The 22,195-nt window shown below is 37.2% G+C and overlaps 1 protein-coding gene across 2 annotated transcripts in view; it reads right to left on the minus strand.

Annotated features, from left to right (window-relative positions):
• Window positions 1–22,195, minus strand: part of CngB (Cyclic nucleotide-gated ion channel subunit B) — a 53,162-nt gene that overhangs the window by 9,841 nt on the left and 21,126 nt on the right. The window contains exons 14-19 of one of the 2 annotated variants that reach the window (XM_070095829.1): window positions 15,472–15,573; window positions 13,211–13,322; window positions 12,576–12,742; window positions 10,115–10,211; window positions 5,119–5,360; window positions 685–754 (exon numbers count right to left, since the gene is read on the minus strand). In XM_070095829.1, coding sequence (XP_069951930.1) covers window positions 685–754; window positions 5,119–5,360; window positions 10,115–10,211; window positions 12,576–12,742; window positions 13,211–13,322; window positions 15,472–15,573 — 790 coding nt within the window. The remainder of the gene's footprint in view (window positions 1–684; window positions 755–5,118; window positions 5,361–10,114; window positions 10,212–12,575; window positions 12,743–13,210; window positions 13,323–15,471; window positions 15,574–22,195) is intronic. The other variant, XM_070095830.1, reaches the window with a different exon arrangement.

Genomic DNA, 22,195 nt, shown 5'->3' on the forward strand with positions numbered 1-22,195 from the left:
CTCTCGTATCCTAACAACTTGCTGTATTTGCTATTTAAAGATGTGCTATAGTTATTCCATGAAGAGCTATTGCTGTATTCTGTGCTCTCACTTTCTGGTCTTCAGAATTTTTCATGCTCTTGCTTTCTGTACTGGTTTTTGGTTTCAATTCTAAAAGCTTTATTCCTGCATTCTTGCGTTTCCGACACTGATTCACAAAGCATGTCTCCAATGCTTCCAGTGTTTGATGTGGTAAAAGAATTTGCTGCATTGTTCATTGTGTCTGTAGCCACCAAGCTCTCATTTTTGTATGAAAAAATAATTTAGGAAAAAGATGACATCAATTTTACTGTTTTGTTTAGCATGCTGAACTCTATGCTGGTGACTACTCTTATTCTTTTGTTTCTCTGAGGGAAGAATCATGTTACTTTCTTCTGATATTTTAAGTAATCTCTGATGCTGATCATGGTTTGGAAAACAATCCCATTGTTGATCCTTACAAGGTAAATCAGAGTCCAAATAGACCTTCATGCCAAGTGACACAGTAGAAGGATAAAGCGTAATAGATTCTTGTGTAAAGGATGATGGGGACAAGTGTTCCGGGCTGGAAAGACAAGACTGTCTGGCTAAGGTGGCAGGTGAATATCACGAGAGACTCAGAGTTGATATTTTACTTGAGAGTCTAGACATGACTCCAGAACTAACCTCGTCTCCTGATATGGACCTTTCCATCTCTGGCTGTGATTGGCAACGATCATCATATTGTGATGTAGATCTGTGGAAAGCATTTAAAAGCAAGTGTTGTAAGATTATAGATTTCAAATATGAAGGTAATCTTGCCCTCTTGAGTGATATGAACATTTCATAGGTGTTATGGCTATTGGTTAATCATAAATATCTTGCTGTTGTCAAAAAATTTTATGGATTTTTTCCTTTTAATGTATGGATGAATTCCTGAGTAAACTATCCTACTGTGTTGTATGTTATCATTTTCCTGGAATCTTTTGTTCCTAACTTACCATTCTAATGGATCAAATCTTCCAGTCATTTCTTAAAAGACGAAGTCCAGTTAGGTGTAAAGACTATGGTAGCAATGGTTTAAGCAGGTCAGCAAGTGCTTTGAGACATCAAACACTGATGTTTAACCTATGTTTAAATAGAATTCCAACTTATTATGAAAAGATGTTGACTTAGGATCATAATTCTCCTGTTCTCCATGTTGGTGACTGTAATAAGAAGCAGAGTAAAGAGCAATAGAAAGCAGATGGGGGGAAAGGAAAAAACTAAGTACAGAAACATTTCATCATGCAGTTGAAACTACAAAATGCCATATTCACTCTCTCACATGCACTAGTCATAAAAATAAAGCTGTAGAGATCACTCAATTGTAGAAAAGCTACTTCTGAAGATGCTTGCAAATCTATAAAGAGCACTCTGGGATACCCACAAATTAAAACTGTTGTACAAGGGTAAAGTTAAAAAAAAAAAAAAAAAAAAGAATCTTACTATTGTAAAGAGGATAAAAAAAAAAAATGAAATCAAATAAAGACTTAAGATTTTATGGTGTGCTGAGGTTGACAAAAATCATTCATTGGCAACATTGGCTAAATGCTAAATTATGATAGTTTGCACTTTTTTCAATGCAACATTATGCACACTATCTCATTTCATAATACTATGTACACTATCTCATTTCATATTTACATTAAATAAATTAACTCTAAAAAAGAGTTGGAAGAGGAAATACTATAGTATTCATTGATAGCTTAACCTAAATTTGACCATTACAGTAATTACACATTCCTAAATGTGTACCACAACTATAAATCTATAAAAGCTCTGTTTGCTGGTGTTGACAAAAAATATAATGTAGAGTAAGAATGGGTAAAATACAAGAAAATGCTGTGAAACAAACTACTAATTTGGATAGTTTTAAAAATATATTAAACAGGTACTTGAGTGGGAGTGGCTAAATGTGAGTAAAACCTACCTAGCATGGGTCAGTATGTCTAGTGCAATGTTCATCCAGTCTTGTTGCAGGATTAACTAGAAAACTACATCATACATTAAGGTGTCCCGTAGCTCGATCACTAGCGCACTCAGCTCACACACTGAGGTCCGGATTTCGAATCCCCGATACGGCTGGAAAACGTTAGGACATGTTTCCATAAGACACCTGTTGTCCATGTTTACCCATTAGTATAAAATTAGTACCTGGGTGTTAGTCGACTGGTGTGGGTTGCATCCTGGGATAAAACTGGCCTCATTTGCCCAAAGTGATCTGCATAACAAGGGGCTTTCTATATAGTAGTACAGTGGTACCCTGAGTTTCGTACAGCTCCCAACTCAAACAATTATGTAAGTGTGTTATTGTAAGTGCTTTTGTAAGTGTATTTTTGGGAGTCTGAAACAGACTAATCTAATTTGCATTATTCCTTACCGGAACAAATTTGTTCAGTAACGGCACTTGAACAGCCTTCTGGAACGAATCATGACCGAAACTCTGGGTACCACTGTATGTCACTGATGTCAGCTAGGCCTGTATGTCTTGTAGAAATAAATACAGTATTATTATTATTATTAAGCTGTAATCACACACTCCCATGAAGTCCAAGATGGTTAAAATTCAAAGCGTTTCTCAGGGACTCAAAAACAGGTCTGTCAAGTGGTAGTCTGACAAGTTACACATCACACTATCCTGCCCTAAAAGACTGCTTTTAACCCGTAAACGGTCCAAACGTATATATACGTTTTTTGAACATTTGAAAGTACGTAAAAAAAGTAGATCTTCTTTTTGTTTTTTTACATTTGAAAATGTGTAAAAAACTTTGATCTACTTTTTTTTTGTTACATTTGAAAATATGTAAAAAAACGTAAATCTACTTTTGTAGCACTACACATGTGAACGTAGATCTGCTTGGACCGTTTACGGGTTAAACCTGCTGTGTACTGTAGCTATGGAATTTGTAATGACCACCAACTACATTTTTTACAGCCAACAATCAACAGCATTCAAACCTGGTGACAGTGACTGGCTCTTGTTCCCACAAGTTTATAGATGACAACAGGGAACAAGAGCTAGTCACTACCACTAAATTTCTTAGCAATAACAGAGAGAAAATGAAGCCACATTTGTATACTAAGAAAAACACTGCTGAAGGGCACTAAAAGATTTGTTTTCACAGTGGTAGAACAATAGGATAGGCAGTGACAAGAGGAGAAAGTAACTGTCCAAAACTTAAAATTTTAAAAATATTGTGGTATACGAGAGATTAAAAACTAAAGATAAGATACCAAGAGCATAGGTCTGCTTCTGGAGATATAAATAAGAAACACAAGAAAGGATACAAGAACACAATAGAGAGTGTTTTCCTAGTAGCTGAGTTCAACTAAAACACCTCTAAAAACCTACAGTGAAAACCTGGGAAGATGACAATAATTTTCTGCTATGGTAAGAATATTTTCATGATTTGTAGACAGTTAGTCAGTATAATGGGAAAAGTAGGCAAATTGATATCCACTTTTCTGATGAGAACACAAATAGTAGAAAACAAATACAAAAAAATCTAGTTGTAGCAAACAAAAAAAAAAACTTGGTACCCCAAGGTACAATGCTGATGCCTTTACTGCTTTTCATTGTAGATATAGGTAGATAAAAACACTAGACACAGTTTCATATCATTTGTGGATGGCATGAAAGTAAGCATGAAAATCACCTCAGAAGACAGGGAAAAACTGCAAAAGTATATAAGCAGAGTATGCCAGTGGGAATGTGAAAATAACATGATGTTCAATGGTAACAAATTCCAACTGACCAGATATAGAAAAAATGAGGAGCTCAAAAGGGACACCATATACAAAACAAAGAAAACCACCTAATAGAACTAAAGGAACACATCTAAGACCTGGTTGAAATAATGTCAGCTGATGTATCATTTACAGAATACAATAAGGCAAATACTGTGAAAGCTCGAAAAATGACGGGGAGGTTTATTTAAAACAAGATAAATATTGCTAGTGATACTATTCAAACCACTTGTGCTCTCTTGTCTAGAATAATATTCAGTGCTGACAGTTTCCTTCAGGTCATGAGAAGGGGCACTGACCCCTGAAACCCTCTCCAGGTATACTCCAGGTATCAATGTGAACATGTACAGAGAACATTTATTTCCTGCACAAGAGCCAATAAAGCACTAAACTAAGAGAGAAATGTAGTAGGGCCCCACTTTACAGTTTCACTAATGCAGCAGTTTTCAATTATACTCATGCTTCATTTATTCAGACTTCCTACAATAAATATATTCACCACCCACTATAAGCTAAGGACAAAAATATTTTAAGGTAAGTAATGCAGGTACCGTATATGCATTTTTAAGGCCTAGCTCTATTGTTCACTTAATATATGACAGTGTAAACATTTTATCAAGCTTTTACATTCATTTGAAAATGGAAAAAAGGCTATGGTTCACTTTACAGCAATTTTCAATTTACAGTAGCCCAGAACCTAACCTGCTGTATAAGCAGGGCCTGCCTGTACATTGAATATATTGGGGAGCCTAATCCTTCCACAACAATGTCCTGGAATGAGAAATATGAAAGAAAGTGTAAAATAAATGCAATGAAAAGCAGGAAGGTAATGGGTACAGTACAAGAACACTATCAACTCCCTTGGACCTAGATTATTCAACATAATGCCAACAGATGTCAGAAATGCTGCAGGAACAAGTGTACAGGACTTCAAGAGGAATCTGGATCACTACTTCTGACAAATAAAAGATCAACCAGGCTGTGGTGGATATGCAGGCTAGTGGGTCACCACCAGCAACAACTTGATTGATATGACAAGCAGCAGAAAAGCCTAGCCTAGACCCAGGCTGGGCTGCAGGAGCATGAAGATTCTCTCAAAATGGGTCACAATATATTTGGGATTTTATATACCAGGTACTGTACTCATCGGTGGTTAGTAATACCATTAATTGATTTTTATAATTAATAAAAACCTTGAGGGCCTAATAATTCCAGGAAAATGGTAAACCATAGCTATCATGAAAAATTAAAATAAACTGTAATGCTGATCAATGAAAAATATGAGAATTTTACCTGAACCCTTTTATTTTAATGTCATTTTTTAAGGCTTACTTATTTGTTAAGGTTTTAAGGCTGCCATCAGTTTTGCTAGAGCTCAGCTTGCTAATAGAAGCAATGGGTTGGATCAGAGATGGGCTTGAGTTAGTCAAGGACTGGTCAGAAAAGACTGATTCTGGTGTAGCTGACCGAGACCCACACTTGAGGGATATGGAGTGGTGACTGTGACAGGAGACAGGGCTTCCTGGCTTGTGGTTACCATAATCCTCCACATCTGTTTGCTCAACCACCAAAAACTGAAACCAAAATTCACATGAAATGTCTGTTTGCTCAATCACCAAAAAAACTGAAATCAATATTCACATATAATGTAGTGTGGATGGAGCTTAGTGGTTCTCTGACTTGGATTCTATTAAGCTTACTGGTTAACATAAGGTCCTGGGAACCACTTCACAACCCTGTTCAAATTCTGTGAGTACTGTACTGTAATCTAAATTTAAAATGTTATATAATCTTTCCTGGTTTAGCACTTTTTCATTAATATAATAATACAGTACAACCTTTACCTTTCTAAGAAAATATTAAGAAAAAATATAACTAATTGTAAAACAAAAAAAAAATTTATTAATATGGAAGACTAACTGATGTACAAGCATCAGGTGATAAGAACATAAGAAGAACATAAGAACGAAGGAACACTGCAGAAGGCCTACTGGCCCATGCGAGGCAGGTCCAAGTCTCCTACCGGCTTAAGCCAATGCACCCAACCTAGTCAGGTCAGGTCACATTGACTTAAGGGAGGAACACGGCAACCGACCTGGTAGCACAAGCTATCAGGTCTAACTCACACCCACCCACATCCACTCATGTATTTATCCAACCTATTTTTAAAGCTACACAACGTTCTGGCCTCTATAACGGTACTTGGGAGTTTGTTCCACTCATCCACAACTCTATTACCAAACCAGTACTTTCCTATATCCTTCCTGAATCTGAATTTTTCCAACTTAAAACCATTGCTGCGAGTCCTGTATAGGCTAGATATTTTCAGCACACTATTTACATCCCCTTTATTTATTCCTGTCTTCCATTTATACACCTCAATCATATCCCCCCTAATTCTACGTCTTTCTAGAGAGTGCAGATTCAGGGCCCTTAGTCTATCCTCATAGGGAAGGTTTCTGATACATGGGATCAACTTTGTCATCCTCCTTTGTACATTTTCCAGAGAATTTATATCCATTCTGTAATAAGGTGACCAAAACTGTGCAGCATAATCTAAATGAGGCCTAACCAAGGATGTATAGAGTTGAAGAACAACCTGAGGACTCCTATTATTTATGCTTCTTGATATGAAGCCAAGGATTCTATTAGCTTTATTGCGAACACTTATGCACTGTTGTCTTGGTTTCAGATTACTGCTAACCAGAACTCCTAAATCTTTTTCGCAATCCGTAATATTAAGATCTACATTATTTAGTTTATATGTGGCATGGTTATTGTCCTGTCCAACATTTAGAACTTTGCATTTGTCTATATTAAACTGCATCTGCCACTTCTCCGACCACTGCATCAGTCTATTCAAATCTTCCTGGAGTGCTCGAATGTCCTCGTCAGAATGAATTCGACGGCCTATTTTGGTGTCATCGGCAAACTTGCCGATGTCGCTCTTTATGCCCTCATCTATGTCGTTTATGTAGATTGTGAACAGCAGGGGGCCCAACACTGACCCCTGCGGAACACCGCTCGTGACACTCCCCCACTCTGATTTCTCCCCATTTATGCAAACTCTCTGCTGCCTATTTGTCAACCATGCCTCTATCCAGGAAAAAATTTCTCCTCCTATTCCATGTGCTTTAATTTTCCTCAATAGTCTCTGATGTGGGACCCTGTCAAAAGCCTTACTGAAGTCCATATACACAATATCATATTCATTACCATGATCTACCTCCTCAAATACCTTAGTGAAAAAAGTTAATAAATTCGTAAGGCAGGAACGCCCCTTTGTAAAACCATGCTGAGATTCGTTGATTAATTTATGCTTTTCAAGGTGGCTACGAACTGCCTCGGCAATTATTGATTCCATAAATTTTCCCACTATGGAGGTTAGGCTTATTGGTCTATAGTTCGAAGCTAAGGACCTGTCACCTGTTTTGAAAATAGGTATCACATTTGCCATTTTCCACTTATCTGGCACCATGCCAGTTTGTAGTGATATGTTGAAAAGATTAGCCAAAGGTGTGCTAAGCTCCTCTTTACATTCCTTTAGAACCCTTGCATACAGTTCATCAGGGCCTGGGGATTTGTTAGGTTTTAATTTATCTATTTGCCTAAGGACCATGTCACTTGTGACCCTAATAGTGCACAGTTTATTATCGTCCTGTTCTACATAATTTATCATTACTGGAATATCGCTGGTATCCTCCTGTGTAAAAACTGAGAGGAAGTATGTGTTAAAAATTCTACACATTTCCTTATCACTGTCAGTGAGCTGACCCGAGGAACTTTTGAGTGGGCCTATCTTGTCCCTGATCTTACTTCTGTAAACCTGAAAGAATCCTTTTGGGTTAGTCTTCGATTCTCTTGCAACTTTAACCTCATAATCTCTTTTTGCTTTTCTAATTCCCTTTTTTATTTCTCTCTTTAACTGAATATATCGATTTCTTAATTGTCCCTCTCCTCTTTTGATTTGCCTATATATGCCTCTCTTTTGACCAATCAGATATTTTAATCTATTGTTCATCCATTTAGGATCATTTTTGTTTGATCTGATTTCCCTATTTGGAACATAATTTGACTGAGCAGCTAGAACTATGCCCTGGAAAGCATCATATCGGCAACCATCACCACCTACCTGACCCTTAGTCAGGTCATTCCAGTTCAGCCCACCTAAGTAATTTTTCAGTCCTATGAAATCAGCCAAGCGAAAGTCAGGGACGGAGACTTGATTGCCATTATTAGGGGAATTCCATGATATATTAAAACTGAGTGATTTGTGATCACTTTCCCCAAGCTCATCATTAACCTCAAGATTATTAATTAGTGTTTCCCTACTGGCAAGAACCAAGTCAAGGAGGTTATTTCCCCTAGTTGGCTCTGTCACAAACTGTTTTAAAAAACAATCCTGGATCGTATCAAGAAAGTCACCTGACTCTAAATTTCCTGTCAAATTGCTCCAGTCAATCTGTCTATAGTTGAAATCTCCCATTAGCACAACATTTTCGTATGTAGATGCCTTACGAATTTCGTCCCATAGAAGTTTACTGCACTCCCTATCAAGATTTGGGGCCCTGTAAATCACACCCAAAATCAGTTTTTCTCGGCCCTCGAGAAGCTGTAACCAAACAGATTCAGTGGCTGACGCTTCTAATTTAATATCTTGTCTAACACAACAATTTAAATTGTCTCTGACATACATCGCTACTCCACCACCTTTCCTGTTGACCCTGTCAGTGTGGAATAATTTATAGCCTTGTATGTGACATTCAGAGGGCATCTCTCTATCTTTCAGATTGAGCCAGGTCTCTGTTACAGAAGTACAGAAATAAATAAGTGACTGAAATAAAGTACAGTGTTATATACTTGTTAGTAAACCCTCCAATACACAATATCATAACTTACTCTTCATTCATACATAATGTTATTGTTAAAAACAATCATAACTGTTATCTTATAGTGTTCTTCTGTTTCTCTTATTTCTCTCTTCCTATTTGTGTGACATTACATACTGAAAGTTTTCTCATAATTTTACTTTGTTTACTTAATTTCTTGGTACAAATAAGAAGAATGCTTTAATATTTAACCCTTTGACTGTCGCGGCCGTATATATACGTTTGTGAGGTACCGTGTTTGACGTATATATACTCATAAATTCTAGCGGCTTCAAATCAGGCAGGAGAAAGCTAGTAGGCCCACATGTGAGAGAATGGGTCTGTGTGGTCAGTGTGCACCACATAAAAAAAATCCTGGAGCACGCAGTGCATAATGAGAAAAAAAAAACTCCGACCGTTTTTTTTAATTAAAATGCCGACTTTGTGGTCTATTTTCGTATAGTATTTGTGGTTGTATTCTCGTTTTCATGGTCTCATTTGATAGAATGGAAACTATATAATAGAAATGGAGGTGATTTTGATTAATTTTACTATAAAAAGAACCTGGAAATGGAGCACAAAATACAGGAAATGTTTGATTTTTGCCGATGTTCAAAAGTAAACAAATGATGTCATTGTCCAATAAATGTCCAAATAGCCATTCTAATATGCAGTCATGAATGGGTTGATGTAATTTTTACAATTATTACAGTATTGCAGTAGTCTGCATAACAGTAAATCTTCTATTTTTTGTTTGAATAAAATTTCAAAATAAAAAGCAAGAGTAATATCACAGGGACCTGGAGACATGACTGATGAACAAAGAAAATCTTATTTTAGAGCCAGGAATGTCTGCATTGTTCATTCTGGACCTTATTTTGAAATTGTCGTATTTTTTAATTTTCGTGAAATTGGCCAAATTGCAAATTTCTGACCATGTTATTGGGTAGTTGAAATCGGTAAATGGGCAGTTTCTTGTGCTCAATCGATAGAAAAAATAGAGTTCTGAAGAAATAGTTATGAGTTTGGTTGACTGGAATAACGGAATTAGCCGAAAATAGGGCTCAAAATGGGCGAAATTGCCGATTTTTAAATATCGCCGAAGTCGCTAACTTCGCGAGAGCGTAATTCCGTCAGTTTTCCATCAAATTTCGTTTTTTTGGTGTCTTTACAATCGGGAAAAGATTCTCTATCATTTCATAAGAAAAAATAATTTTTTTTTTTTTCGAATATTTTGCGACACCAGGAGCAACTTCAGGATTGGGGCCTTCGACAGTCAAAGGGTTAAAACAGCTTGGTACTCATCCAAAACCCTTCAGTAAGGGATTTAAATACTGATTTTTCTCTTTTTTTCTTTTTCACTGTATATCATGAGCCAGAGAGAGCAATAATCCTCAATACTTTTACATAGTGCTCTAGTATTTTAAAGGGTATTTAATGCAATGAAATACTGGGCTTACCTCTTCCTCTTCTTCCTCTGGAAGACTTTTAGACACACTGGTCTTGGGTACACTGCCCATCCATGAATGACTATTACAAGGCACCTCCAATGATGATCTGTAATGTAGATCCTCAGCACCACATGGTAAGATTTACTCTACAGTGCACAGTGAGTAACATACAATTTCAATATGGTGAACTGTAGAGTACTCATTATCTAGACTAAGATATACTGTGCTGTGAAGGAATTTTCATGTCATTTAGTTACCTATTAATTATGATTCAAAATCTTATCAATTGATTTATAAATGAAGGATATAAATTATTTCTTGGGAATTATTTTACCTAGTTAGTGAAACTTTTATCTTAACAATACGCAACAATGATTTGTTATTAAACTGATAGTGTGCCAGACATAAACTAGGGAATACAATATTGTATTTTGGCTCATGAAGCATTTTTAGTTAAGAACATTAAATAATAACTACATATTAGAAGCAAGTACAGTACAGGAATCTAAAAAAATAAGTGGCGAGTAGAGCCAGATACAAATTCCAAGGGATCAAGGAACATTCCTCCCAAAATTTAGCTTTATATTGCAAAACAGAGCAATTTCTCATATTCTATGATCTAAAATATGCTTTATCAAGGCTAATTACAGAATACACTTAGTAAATATATTAAAAATTAAATAAAAATATCACCACTGAGCTAAGATTGAATGAACAGAACTCAAAACTTTTTTTTAATGCACTGATTCATTTTTGTATATCCCAGGAAGCCAAGTTTATTCTCTCCATCATTTGTAAATGACATTAAGAAAAAGGCTGGGTAGAAAGGCAAATTTTCAGGGTGACCCAAAAAAGAAAGAAAATCCCCAAAAAGAAAATACTTTCATCATCATTCAACACTTTCACCACACTCACACATTATCACTGCTTTTGCAGAGGTGCTCAGAATACAACAGTTCAGAAGCATATACGTATAAAGATACACAACATATCCCTCCAAACTGCCAATATCCCAAACCCTTCCTTTAAAGTGCAGGCATTGTACTTCCCATTTCCAGGACTCAAGTCCGACTATATGAAAATAACCGGTTTCCCTGAATCCCTTCACTAAATATTACCCTGCTCACACTCCAACAGATCGTCAGGTCCCAAGTATCATTCGCCTCCATTCACTCCTATCTAATACGCTCATGCACGCTTGCTGGAAGTCCAAGCCCCTAGTCCACAAAACCTCCTTTACCCCCTCTTTCCAACCCTTTTGAGGACGACCCCTACCCCTCCTTCCTTCCCCTATAGATTTATATGCTTTCCATGTCATTCTACTTTGATCCATTCTCTCTAAATGACCATACCACCTCAACAACCCCTCTTCTGCCCTCTGACTAATGCTTTTATTAACTCCACACCTTCTCCTAATTTCCACACTCCGAATTTTCTGCATAATATTTACACCACACATTGCCCTTAGACAGGACATCTCCACTGCCTCCAACCGTCTCCTCGCTGCTGCATTTACCACCCAAGCTTCACATCCATATAAGAGTGTTGGTACTACTATACTTTCATACATTCCCTTCTTTGCCTCCATAGATAACGTTTTTTGACTCCACATATACCTCAACGCACCACTCACCTTTTTTCCCTCATCAATTCTATGATTAACCTCATCCTACATAAATCCATCCGCCGACAAATACATGTACATATAGTTTCAGGCAGGGCCAGATTATGAGAGAGAAAAAAAGACACCAGCAATCCTACCATCATGTAAAACAATTACAAGTTTAAATTTCACATTCAATTGGTAGAATGATAGTACCTCCCTGGGTGGTAGCTGTCTACCAACCTACTACCTAGGATTATGATTTTTTTTTTTTTCAATAAACCGGCCGTATCCCACCAAGGCAGGGTGGCCCAAAAAGAAAAATGAAAGTTTCTCTTTTTAAATTTAGTAATTTATACAGGAGAAGGGGTTACTAGGCCCTTGCTCCTGGCATTATAGTCGCCTCTTGCAACACGTATGGCTTTTACAGAGGAAGAATTCTATTCAACTTCCCCGTGGAGATAAGAGGAAATAAACAAGAACAAGAAGAAAACTCAGAGGGGTGTGTATATATATGCTTGTACATGTATGTGTAGTGTGACCTAAGTGTAAGTAGAAGTAGCAAGACGTACCTGAAATCTTGCATGTTTAAGAGACAGAAAAAAGACACCAGCAATCCTACCATCATGTAAAACAATTACAGGTTTAAATTTCACACTCAATTGGTAGAATGATAGTACCTCCCTGGGTGGCAACTGTCTACCAACCTACTACCTAGGATTATGATTATTATTATTATTATTTTTATTATTAATAAAATTGAAATTCATAAAATTTTAATCCTAACAAAAAAACAAGATTTCTGTTGTAAAATTTTTAGTGCCAAATGCCTGAAAGTTGACAGGTACCATAAGCACAATGACATACCTCCTACTGTTCCTAGTTGGGACCTCCAGGGACATAGAGGATGGCGTCCATGGCCATGCATCACCAGGTGGCAGAGTCTCCATGGACAGAATGTCCATTGTTGATCGGGAGATGGTGCGTGATGACCGACGAATAATGCTGGCCGTATAGGAGTCTGGACGCACTACCTGCAAGAGATGGTGCTACTAAGATAATACATGAACATAAAGATTCCCATATGTTGCATAAGTGTCTCAATTCTTCAACTTCAACTTGTCAGTTTTCAAAACCATTCATCACATAATACATGTACGTACTGCTAAATGCTCTATCATCTTCAATACATTTGGTAGATGATCACATATGTATATTAAATATCACTTTTTAAATTTCTAACAAAAGTGGAAACTACATGTACTATACTTCAAATCTCTGAGATCCAATTCTCTGGATCAAGAGTCCTTCACAAGTATCAAGGAACCTTGCCTGAAGCTGAGATAGTGCTTAAACCGATGTAATACTCTATGAGAAACAGGATAATGAACTTGCTGTTTAGAAACTGGTTGAATAAGGAGACAAGAGACTAAGGGTCATACTACAAGGTGTAGGCACCCAGCCTTTAGCATTAAATCTCTCAATATTCATCAATGACTGACCTGAAGGACAGTGTGCAGCAACTTGGGTGTAGCCTCCCTTGATTTGATGATAATATTCTCATCAGCAGTTAGTTCCATCTTCTCTCTAGCCTCATTCTGCTTGATGAGTCGCCTAGCCACAGTTAAGCAAAATAATTCTGAAGAGCAGTACCAATTTATATAATCTATTTATCTACTAAATTATGGTGAATCAAATTCAAAATGGGATTTGACACAGTTACTTTTTGCTGATGATACTGTGCTTATGGGAGATTCTAAAGAAAAATTGCAAAGGTTAGTGGATGAGTTTGAGAATGTGTGTAAAGGTAGAAAGTTGAAAGTGAACATAGAAAAGAGTAAGGTGATGAGGGTATCAAATGATTTAGATAAAGAAAAATTGGATATCAAATTGGGGAGGAGGAGTATGGAAGAAGTGAATGTTTTCAGATACTTGGGAGTTGACGTGTCGGCGGATGGATTTATGAAGGATGAGGTTAATCATAGAATTGATGAGGGAAAAAAGGTGAGTGGTGCGTTGAGGTATATGTGGAGTCAAAAAACGTTATCTATGGAGGCAAAGAAGGGAATGTATGAAAGTATAGTAGTACCAACACTCTTATATGGATGTGAAGCTTGGGTGGTAAATGCAGCAGCGAGGAGACGGTTGGAGGCAGTGGAGATGTCCTGTCTAAGGGCAATGTGTGGTGTAAATATTATGCAGAAAATTCGGAGTGTGGAAATTAGGAGAAGGTGTGGAGTTAATAAAAGCATTAGTCAGAGGGCAGAAGAGGGGTTGTTGAGGTGGTTTGGTCATTTAGAGAGAATGGATCAAAGTAGAATGACATGGAAAGCATATAAATCTATAGGGGAAGGAAAGAGGGGTATGGGTCGTCCTCGAAAGGGTTGGAAAGAGGGGGTAAAGGAGGTTTTGTGGGCGAGGGGCTTGGACTTCCAGCAAGCGTGCATGAGCATGTTAGATAGGAGTGAATGGAGACGAATGATACTTGGGACCTGACGATCTGTTGGAGTGTGAGCAGGGTAATATTTAGTGAAGGGATTCAGGGAAACCGGTTATTTTCTTATAGTCGGACTTGAGTCCTGGAAATGGGAAGTACAATGCCTGCACTTTAAAGGAGGGGTTTGGGATATTGGCAGTTTGGAGGGATATGTTGTGTATCTTTATACGTATATGCTTCTAAACTGTTGTATTCTGAACACCTCTGCAAAAGCAGTGATAATGTGTGAGTGTGGTGAAAGTGTTGAATGATGATGAAAGTATTTTCTTTTTGGGGATTTTCTTTCTTTTTTGGGTCACCCTGCCTCGGTGGGAGACGACCAACTTGTTGAAAAAAAAAAAAAAAAAAAAAAAAAAAAAAATGATCTACTAATATAATCTAGCTAATATATCTCTCACAGTTTTATATCTTTCTGAACGATACATAATTATTCAAAACTTGATATAAGGAACACAAAATTTGGAACGTGCAATTCATAACATGAAATAAGCAATTTATCCGTTTCATTTGTGTTAACTTTAACATAAATGAAACAAAAAAAAAAAAAAAAGATTCACAATGTTTATGATTAATTTTTCACAAAGTTCTTACTTGAGCAATCCCCATTAGTGCCAATATTGGCACTTTACTCTGACACTGCCGAATCATTCCATCCATATACATTATCCAAATCACTAATTTTAGGTTTATGTTAAGTTTTCTCAGATATCCATACCCTTCTGGCTATCACTCTCAGCAAGATATTTCATAATTTGGTCCTTCTGTTTCTTTTACTTATACGTATGTACAACACATTTTAAGTGAAATATAATACAATACACCCAATTTTTACTTTTTACTTGAAATCATGGAATACAAAATATAAAATTTGGACAGTCATTAATGTGAGCAATGACACTGAATAATAAATCTAATTTACAAGAAACACATTAAATATAAGTATTCTAATAGGTTATTGTAAGTCTCTAGTATCCAGAAAATTTATGCCTCCAGAATGGTCTTAGTCCGATGAATCTCAAATATGACGGACTTTACTGTGTACAGTAATTGTCATAAAGATGTACAATACCACTTAAAGGATATAAATAATAGTGGCTCTCACTCATAGGTTAAATAATTTTAGCTATGAAAATGTATTTACCATGATACTGTGAAAAAATCCTCCTGTGTTGTACTATATTAAAAATAACTGCTTAATGCCCTGATTTGAATACTGTACCTTTAATTGGTAACTTTATTTATAATAATCACAGGAGGATGACTTACTTAGCTTTCTTCTTGAGTATTTCTTGTGCTTCAGGGTAGTCCTTAATGGTAGCCTGTAGATCTGCCTTGCTCAGTACAAACAGACTGCTGAAGCCACGTGATCTTTAAAAAGAAAAACTCACATCACTGGCACTAGCAGCCACATTTCAATTGACACCATCTGCTGCAGCACATTTAAAATTCCTTTATGTCTCAATTATCTGATCTGTGAAATGACCTTCAGTAGTGTAACTGATTAAAAGAAATTATTATTTTTCTACTTCCTAACAGCTTTCTTAAAATCCTGTCTGTACACCTCAGTATGTTTCATACTACTCCTTGCTTAACACTTTAGTGCATCTTCCACAAAAATATATATTTATATAAATTATTATTCTCTCTGTCTCATACTTCAGCTATTACTGCAAAAGGAGATAATATCTTACACTCACCTTGGTCATAGCATGTTACCAAGGCATTCTTCCTCATCATGTAAACACTTTATGCATTAATTTTCAATTTATTTTTGGTCTACAATTTTATATAAACCATTTAAATTATTTGTAAAACTAAAGATATCGTACAAGCCTCAAATTTTCTTCATGAAACAGAAAATTTATGAACATGAAAAACTGTAAAGCTGTGATGTTTTGTTGAAAATTTAACCACAATTTGTCATTGTTGTCCTGGATAGTTAACCATGCGGGGTTAAAAATCTGAACGAAATCTTACTTTATCTTTATTTAAACAAAAGAACCTTCCTGAACCCTTTCACTATCGCAACCTCAAAAATGAAAAGTACTGACAGTGTCACCATTTAAAAACAAATTATCTTTTCAAATAGTAGATTTTTTTTTTTTTAGGACAATGGCATCAAAAATGAGAAATTAGATGGAAAACTTAGGGAATTAAGCAGGCGCAAGCTGGTGATCTGGGTGCAATTTATGCAAAACCAGTTTTTCCTATTTGGAGTCCTATTTTAAGCCAATTGCAATGCTTGATTCCACCCAGTTCCTAGCTAATTTGCTAGTATGCCTTCCATTCTATCAAACTACCCGTTCAGATACAGTGGTACCTCGAGTTACGAACTTAATTCGTTCCAGAAGGCTGTTCAAGTGCCAATACCGAATGAATTTCTTCCCATAAGGAATAATGTAAATTAAATTAGTCCGTTTCAGACCCCCAAAAATACACTTACATAATTGTTCGAGTTGGGAGCTGTTTGAAACTCCATGTACCACTGTATCAGAATTACCTTTTAATGAGCACAGAATTCAGTAATTTAGCCAGTTTTCAATAAAAATATAACAAATATTTTTAAAACAAAATTAAAAAAAATCCCAGTTTAAAAAAATTAACACTATAGGAATTCCAGCCACTTAATCAACCTTTTCTGTATTCATTAATCACTTCTCCTATACAGTGGAACCTCGGCTTACAAACGCCCCACCATGTAAACTTTTCAGGATATGAACAGCCATTCGGTTGATTTTTTTTTGCTTCTGGATATGGACGAAATTTCAGGATGCGAACTTCCCCCTCAAGGGAGGCTCCTTAAATAAATAAATAAATAAAATATTTATTTCTTTGCAAAGGTTATGATGTGTGTTTACTCCAAGAGCAAAGAAAGCCACTATCATGCCGAGGCATTTCGTGCAGACTTAACCTAATACAGTGGTAAGATAAGATTTCATTCAGATTTTTAACCCCGGAGGGTTAGCCATCCAGGATAACCCAAGAAAGTCAGTGCATCATCGAGGACTGTAACTTATTTCCATTGGGGAACTCAATCTTGTCCCCCAGGATGTGACCCACACCAGTTGACTAACACCCAGGTACCTATTTGCTGCTAGGTAAACAGGACAGGTGTAAGGAAATGTGTCGGAATGTTTCCACCTGCCGGGAATTGAACCTGGGCCCTCCGTGTGTGAAGCGGGAGCTTTAGCCACCAGGCCACCGGGTCACCAGCCACCGGGCCACCAGCCACCAGGCCACCGGTACCTTGGGATATGAACTTAATTCGTTCCAGAAGGCTGTTCGAGTGCCGATACTGAATGAATTTGTTCCCATAAGGAATAATGTAAATTAAATTAATCTGTTTCAGACCCCCAAAAACACACTTACAAAAGCACTGATATATATAGACTTATATAAATGTTCGAGTTTTGAGCTATTCGTATCCCGAGGTACCACTGTACTTATAGACCACTTAAGTCTAGACAGGTGAAGAGTGGTAGTCGTTACCAATGTTTTGCTGATTGTGGCACCAACTACTGGCAGTCTCCTGAATTTCTCCTTACTGTTATTATATATTATTATTACTATTATATTGTATTATTATTAGTAGTATATACATGGTGAAGGGCTCTTGATCTAGGGAATTGGATCTGTGCTCCAGTTCCCTAAATTAATAATAATAATAATAAATAATTTTTTTTTTTAACAAGTTGGCCATCTCCCACCGATGCACGGTGACCCAAAAAGAAAGAAAATCCCCCAAAAGAAAATACTTTCATCATCATTCAACACTTTCACCTCACTCACACATAATCACTGCTTTTGCAGAGGTGCTCAGAACACAACAGTTTAGAAGCATATACGTATAAAGATACACAACATATCCCTCCAAACTGCTAATATCCCGAAACCCCTCCTTTAGAGTGCAGGCATTGTACTTCCCATTTCCAGGACTCAAGTCTGGCTATAAAAAAATAACCGGTTTCCCTGAATCCTTCACTAAATATTACCCTGCTCACACTCCAACAGATTGTCAGGTCCCAAATACCATTCATCTCCATTCACTCCTATCGAACACGCTCATGCACGCCTGCTGGAAGTCCAAGCCCCTCGCCCACAAAACCTCCCTTATCCCTTCCTTCCAACCTTTTCGAGGATGACCCCTACCCTGCCTTCCTTCCCCTACAGATTTAAATGCTCTCCATGTCATTCTACTTTGATCCATTCTCTCTAAATGTCCAAACCGCCTCAACAACCCTTCTTCAGCCCTCTGACTAATACTTTTATTAACTCCACACCTTCTCCTAATTTCCACACTCCGAATTTTCTGCATAATATTTACACCAAACATTGCCCTTAGACAGGACATCTCCACTGCCTCCAACTGCCTCCTCACTGCTGCATTCACAACCCAAGCTTCACACCCATATAAGAGTGTTGGTACTACTATACTGTCATACAGTCCCTTCTTTGCCTCCATAGATAATGTTTTTTGTCTCCACATATACCTCAATGCACCACTCACCCTTTTTCCCTCATCAATTCTATGATTAATCTCATCCTTCATAAATCCATCCGCTGACACGTCAGCTCCCAAGTATCTGAACACATTCACTTCTTCCATACTCCTCCTCCCCAATTTCATATCCAATTTTTCTTTATCTAAATCATTTGATACCCTCATCGCCTTACTCTTTTCTATGTTCACTTTCAACTTTCTACCTTTATACACACTCCCAAACTCATCCACTAACAAAAGCACCGATTCTCTTTTTCAGTAAATGTATACAGGAGAAGGGGTTACTAGCCCATTGCTCCCGGCATTTTAGTCGCCTCATACGACACGCATGGCTAATGGAGGAAAGATTCTTTTCCACTTCCCCATGGACAATAGAGGAAATAAAGAAGAACCAGAGCTATTATGAAAAAGAAGAAAAACCTAGATGTGTGTATGTATATATATTCACATAGTCGGACTCAAGTCCGACTATATGAAAATAACCGGTTTCCCTGAATCCCTTCACTAAATATTACCCTGCTCACACTCCAACAGATCGTCAGATCCCAAGTACCATTCGTCTCCATTCACTCCAATCTAACATGCTCACGCACGCTTGCTGGAAGTCCAAGCCCCTCGCCCACAAAACCTCCTTTACCCCCTCTCTCCAACCCTTTCGAGGACGACCCCTACCCCGCCTTCCTTCCCCTATAGATTTATATGCTTTCCATGTCATTCTACTTTGATCCATTCTCTCTAAATGACCAAACCACTTCAACAACCCCTCTTCTGCCCTCTGACTAATACTTTTATTAACTCCACACCTTTTCCTAATTTCCACACTCCGAATTTTCTGCATAATATTTACACCACACATTGCCCTTAGACAGGACATCTCCACTGCCTCCAACCGTCTCCTCGCTGCTGCATTTACCACCCAAGCTTCACATCCATATAAGAGTGTTGGTACTATTATACTTTCATACATTCCCTTCTTTGCCTCCATAGATAACGTTTTTTGACTCCACATATACCTCAACGCACCACTCACCTTTTTTCCCTCATCAATTCTATGATTAGTAGTAGTAGGTTGGTAGACAGCAACCACCCAAGGAGGTACTACCGTCCTGCCAAGTGAGTGTAAAATGAAAGCCTGTAATTGTTTTACATGATGGTAGGATTGCTGGTGTCTTTTGTCTGTCTCATAAATATGCAAGATTACAGGTATGTCTTGCTACTTCTACTTACACTTAGGTCACACTACACATACATGTACACGTTTATTTATACACACTCATCTGAGTTTTCTTTGATTTTATCTTAATAGTTCTTGGTCTTATTACTTTTCCTTTTATATCCATGGGGAAGTGGAATAAGAATCTTTCCTCCGTAAGCCATGCGTGTTGTAAAAGTCAACTAAAATGCCAGGAACAATGGGCTAGCAACCCCTTTTCCTGTAAAGATTACTAAAAAGAATAAGAAGAAGAAAATTGTCAAAGTGGGAATAATAATTTATTTATTTATTTATTTATTTATTTATAATTTGAGCACACATACAGAGGTACAAAAAAATACAGATAAGAGCAGCATGCCAAAGCCACTTATACTATGCATAGCATTACGGGCTGGCTTAAAATTAACTTAAGATTAACAAAGCAATGATGAAATCAGTGAAAAACATTAATGTAAACAGATTACTATAAAGCACAAGTGAGTATTACAAAGACAGGTCATATGGTTGCATGCATTGTTGTAAATTCAGTAGAATGGAGTATTCTGTTAGGTAGTGTATTTAAAAAAATAATAAAGTTAGATTGGGTTTTAGGTTTAACATTTATGTGATATAATTGTGAGAAACATTTAAGATATACAATTTATAAGGTTCAGTTATTCAGTATTTATTTGGTTTTGGGTGAGTAAGTGATCTTTGAGAAGAGACTTGAATTTATAAACAGGTAGTGTTTCTTTTATATTTACAGGTAATGAATTAATAATATAATATAATATATAATATAATAATATTCTGGGCACCTCTGCAAAAACAGTGATTATGTGTGAGTGAGGTGAAAGTGTTGAATGATGATGAAAGTATTTTCTTTTTGGGGATTTTCTTTCTTTTTTGGGTCACCCTGCCTCGGTGGGAGACGGCCGACTTGTTGAAAAAAAATAATAATAATAATAATAATATAATATTAATACATATAATAATAATATAATAATACTATAATAATAATTATAATAATAGTAAGTACTATAATAAGTTAGTTTGAGAATGCCACCACGAGATGGTAGAGTACCAAAACAATGCCAAAAGATTCTGAAAGGAGGAAGAAACAAACCTCCTTGGACAGTTTTTTATTGAAATGTCCTGCAGATGAAAGTGTGAATAGTGTGGAGAAAAAGCCAAAAATCAGTGAATAGGGAAGCGAGATAAAAATAAAAATTGTAGCGGTTAAGTTCAGTGATAAAGTGTAGCATTAAGGGTGTAGCAATTAATTGCTACACTCTTGAAAGTAAAGCAATTAAGTGTATCATTAAGAGTGTAGCAATTAAATGATTAAGCAGTGATCACATTGATTTACCTAATTTTAATACAAATGACCCATTGCCATATATTGATGATTATGACTGTTTTATGAAAACAGGCCTTCACTTTATTCATGTCAATGCAAGATCACTTCTTCCTAAATTGGCAGAGATTAGGATTCTAGCTAACAAAATTAGGGCGGCAGTTATAACCATCTCTGAATCTTGGTTGGATGATACGGTGACTGACGACGAGGTCAAAATAGATGGTTACAATATAAAACGCTTAGATAGGAACAGAAAGGGTGGTGGAGTATGTGCCTACATTAGAAATGACTTAGCTTACAACCCAAGACCTGATTTAAATAACAATAAACTGGAGATTCTATGGTTTGAAGTGCTGCTTCCTAAGACCAAACCCATCTTAGTAGGAACTAGTTACCGCCCTCCTACCCAGGACCAGTTCTTAGAAGACTTTTCCAGAGTCTTGTCTGGACTTGAAAACAATTGCGAGACAATAATACTGGGCGACTTCAATATCTGTTTTCAGCAGCAAAATAACGGGCTATGCAAAAGGTACCTGGAGTTTACCTGGAGAGAGTTCCGGGGGTCAATGCCCCCGCGGCCCGGTCTGTGACCAGGCCTCCTGGTGGATCAGAGCCTGATCAACCAGGCTGTTGCTGCTGGCTGCACGCAAACCAACGTACGAGCCACAGCCCGGCTGATCCGGAACTGACTTTAGGTGCTTGTCCAGTACCAGCTTGAAGACTGCCAGGGGTCTGTTGGTAATCCCCCTTATGTGTGCTGGGAGGCAGTTGAACAGTCTCGGGCCCCTGACACTTATTGTATGGTCTCTTAACGTGCTAGTGACACCCCTGCTTTTCATTGGGGGGATGGTGCATCGTCTGCCAAGTCTTTTGCTTTCGTAGTGAGTAATTCTCGTGTGCAAGTTCGGTACTAGTCCCTCTAGGATTTTCCAGGTGT

This window comes from Cherax quadricarinatus, chromosome 51, assembly GCF_038502225.1.
Source record: "Cherax quadricarinatus isolate ZL_2023a chromosome 51, ASM3850222v1, whole genome shotgun sequence".
Classification (NCBI taxonomy): Eukaryota; Metazoa; Arthropoda; class Malacostraca; order Decapoda; family Parastacidae; genus Cherax; species Cherax quadricarinatus.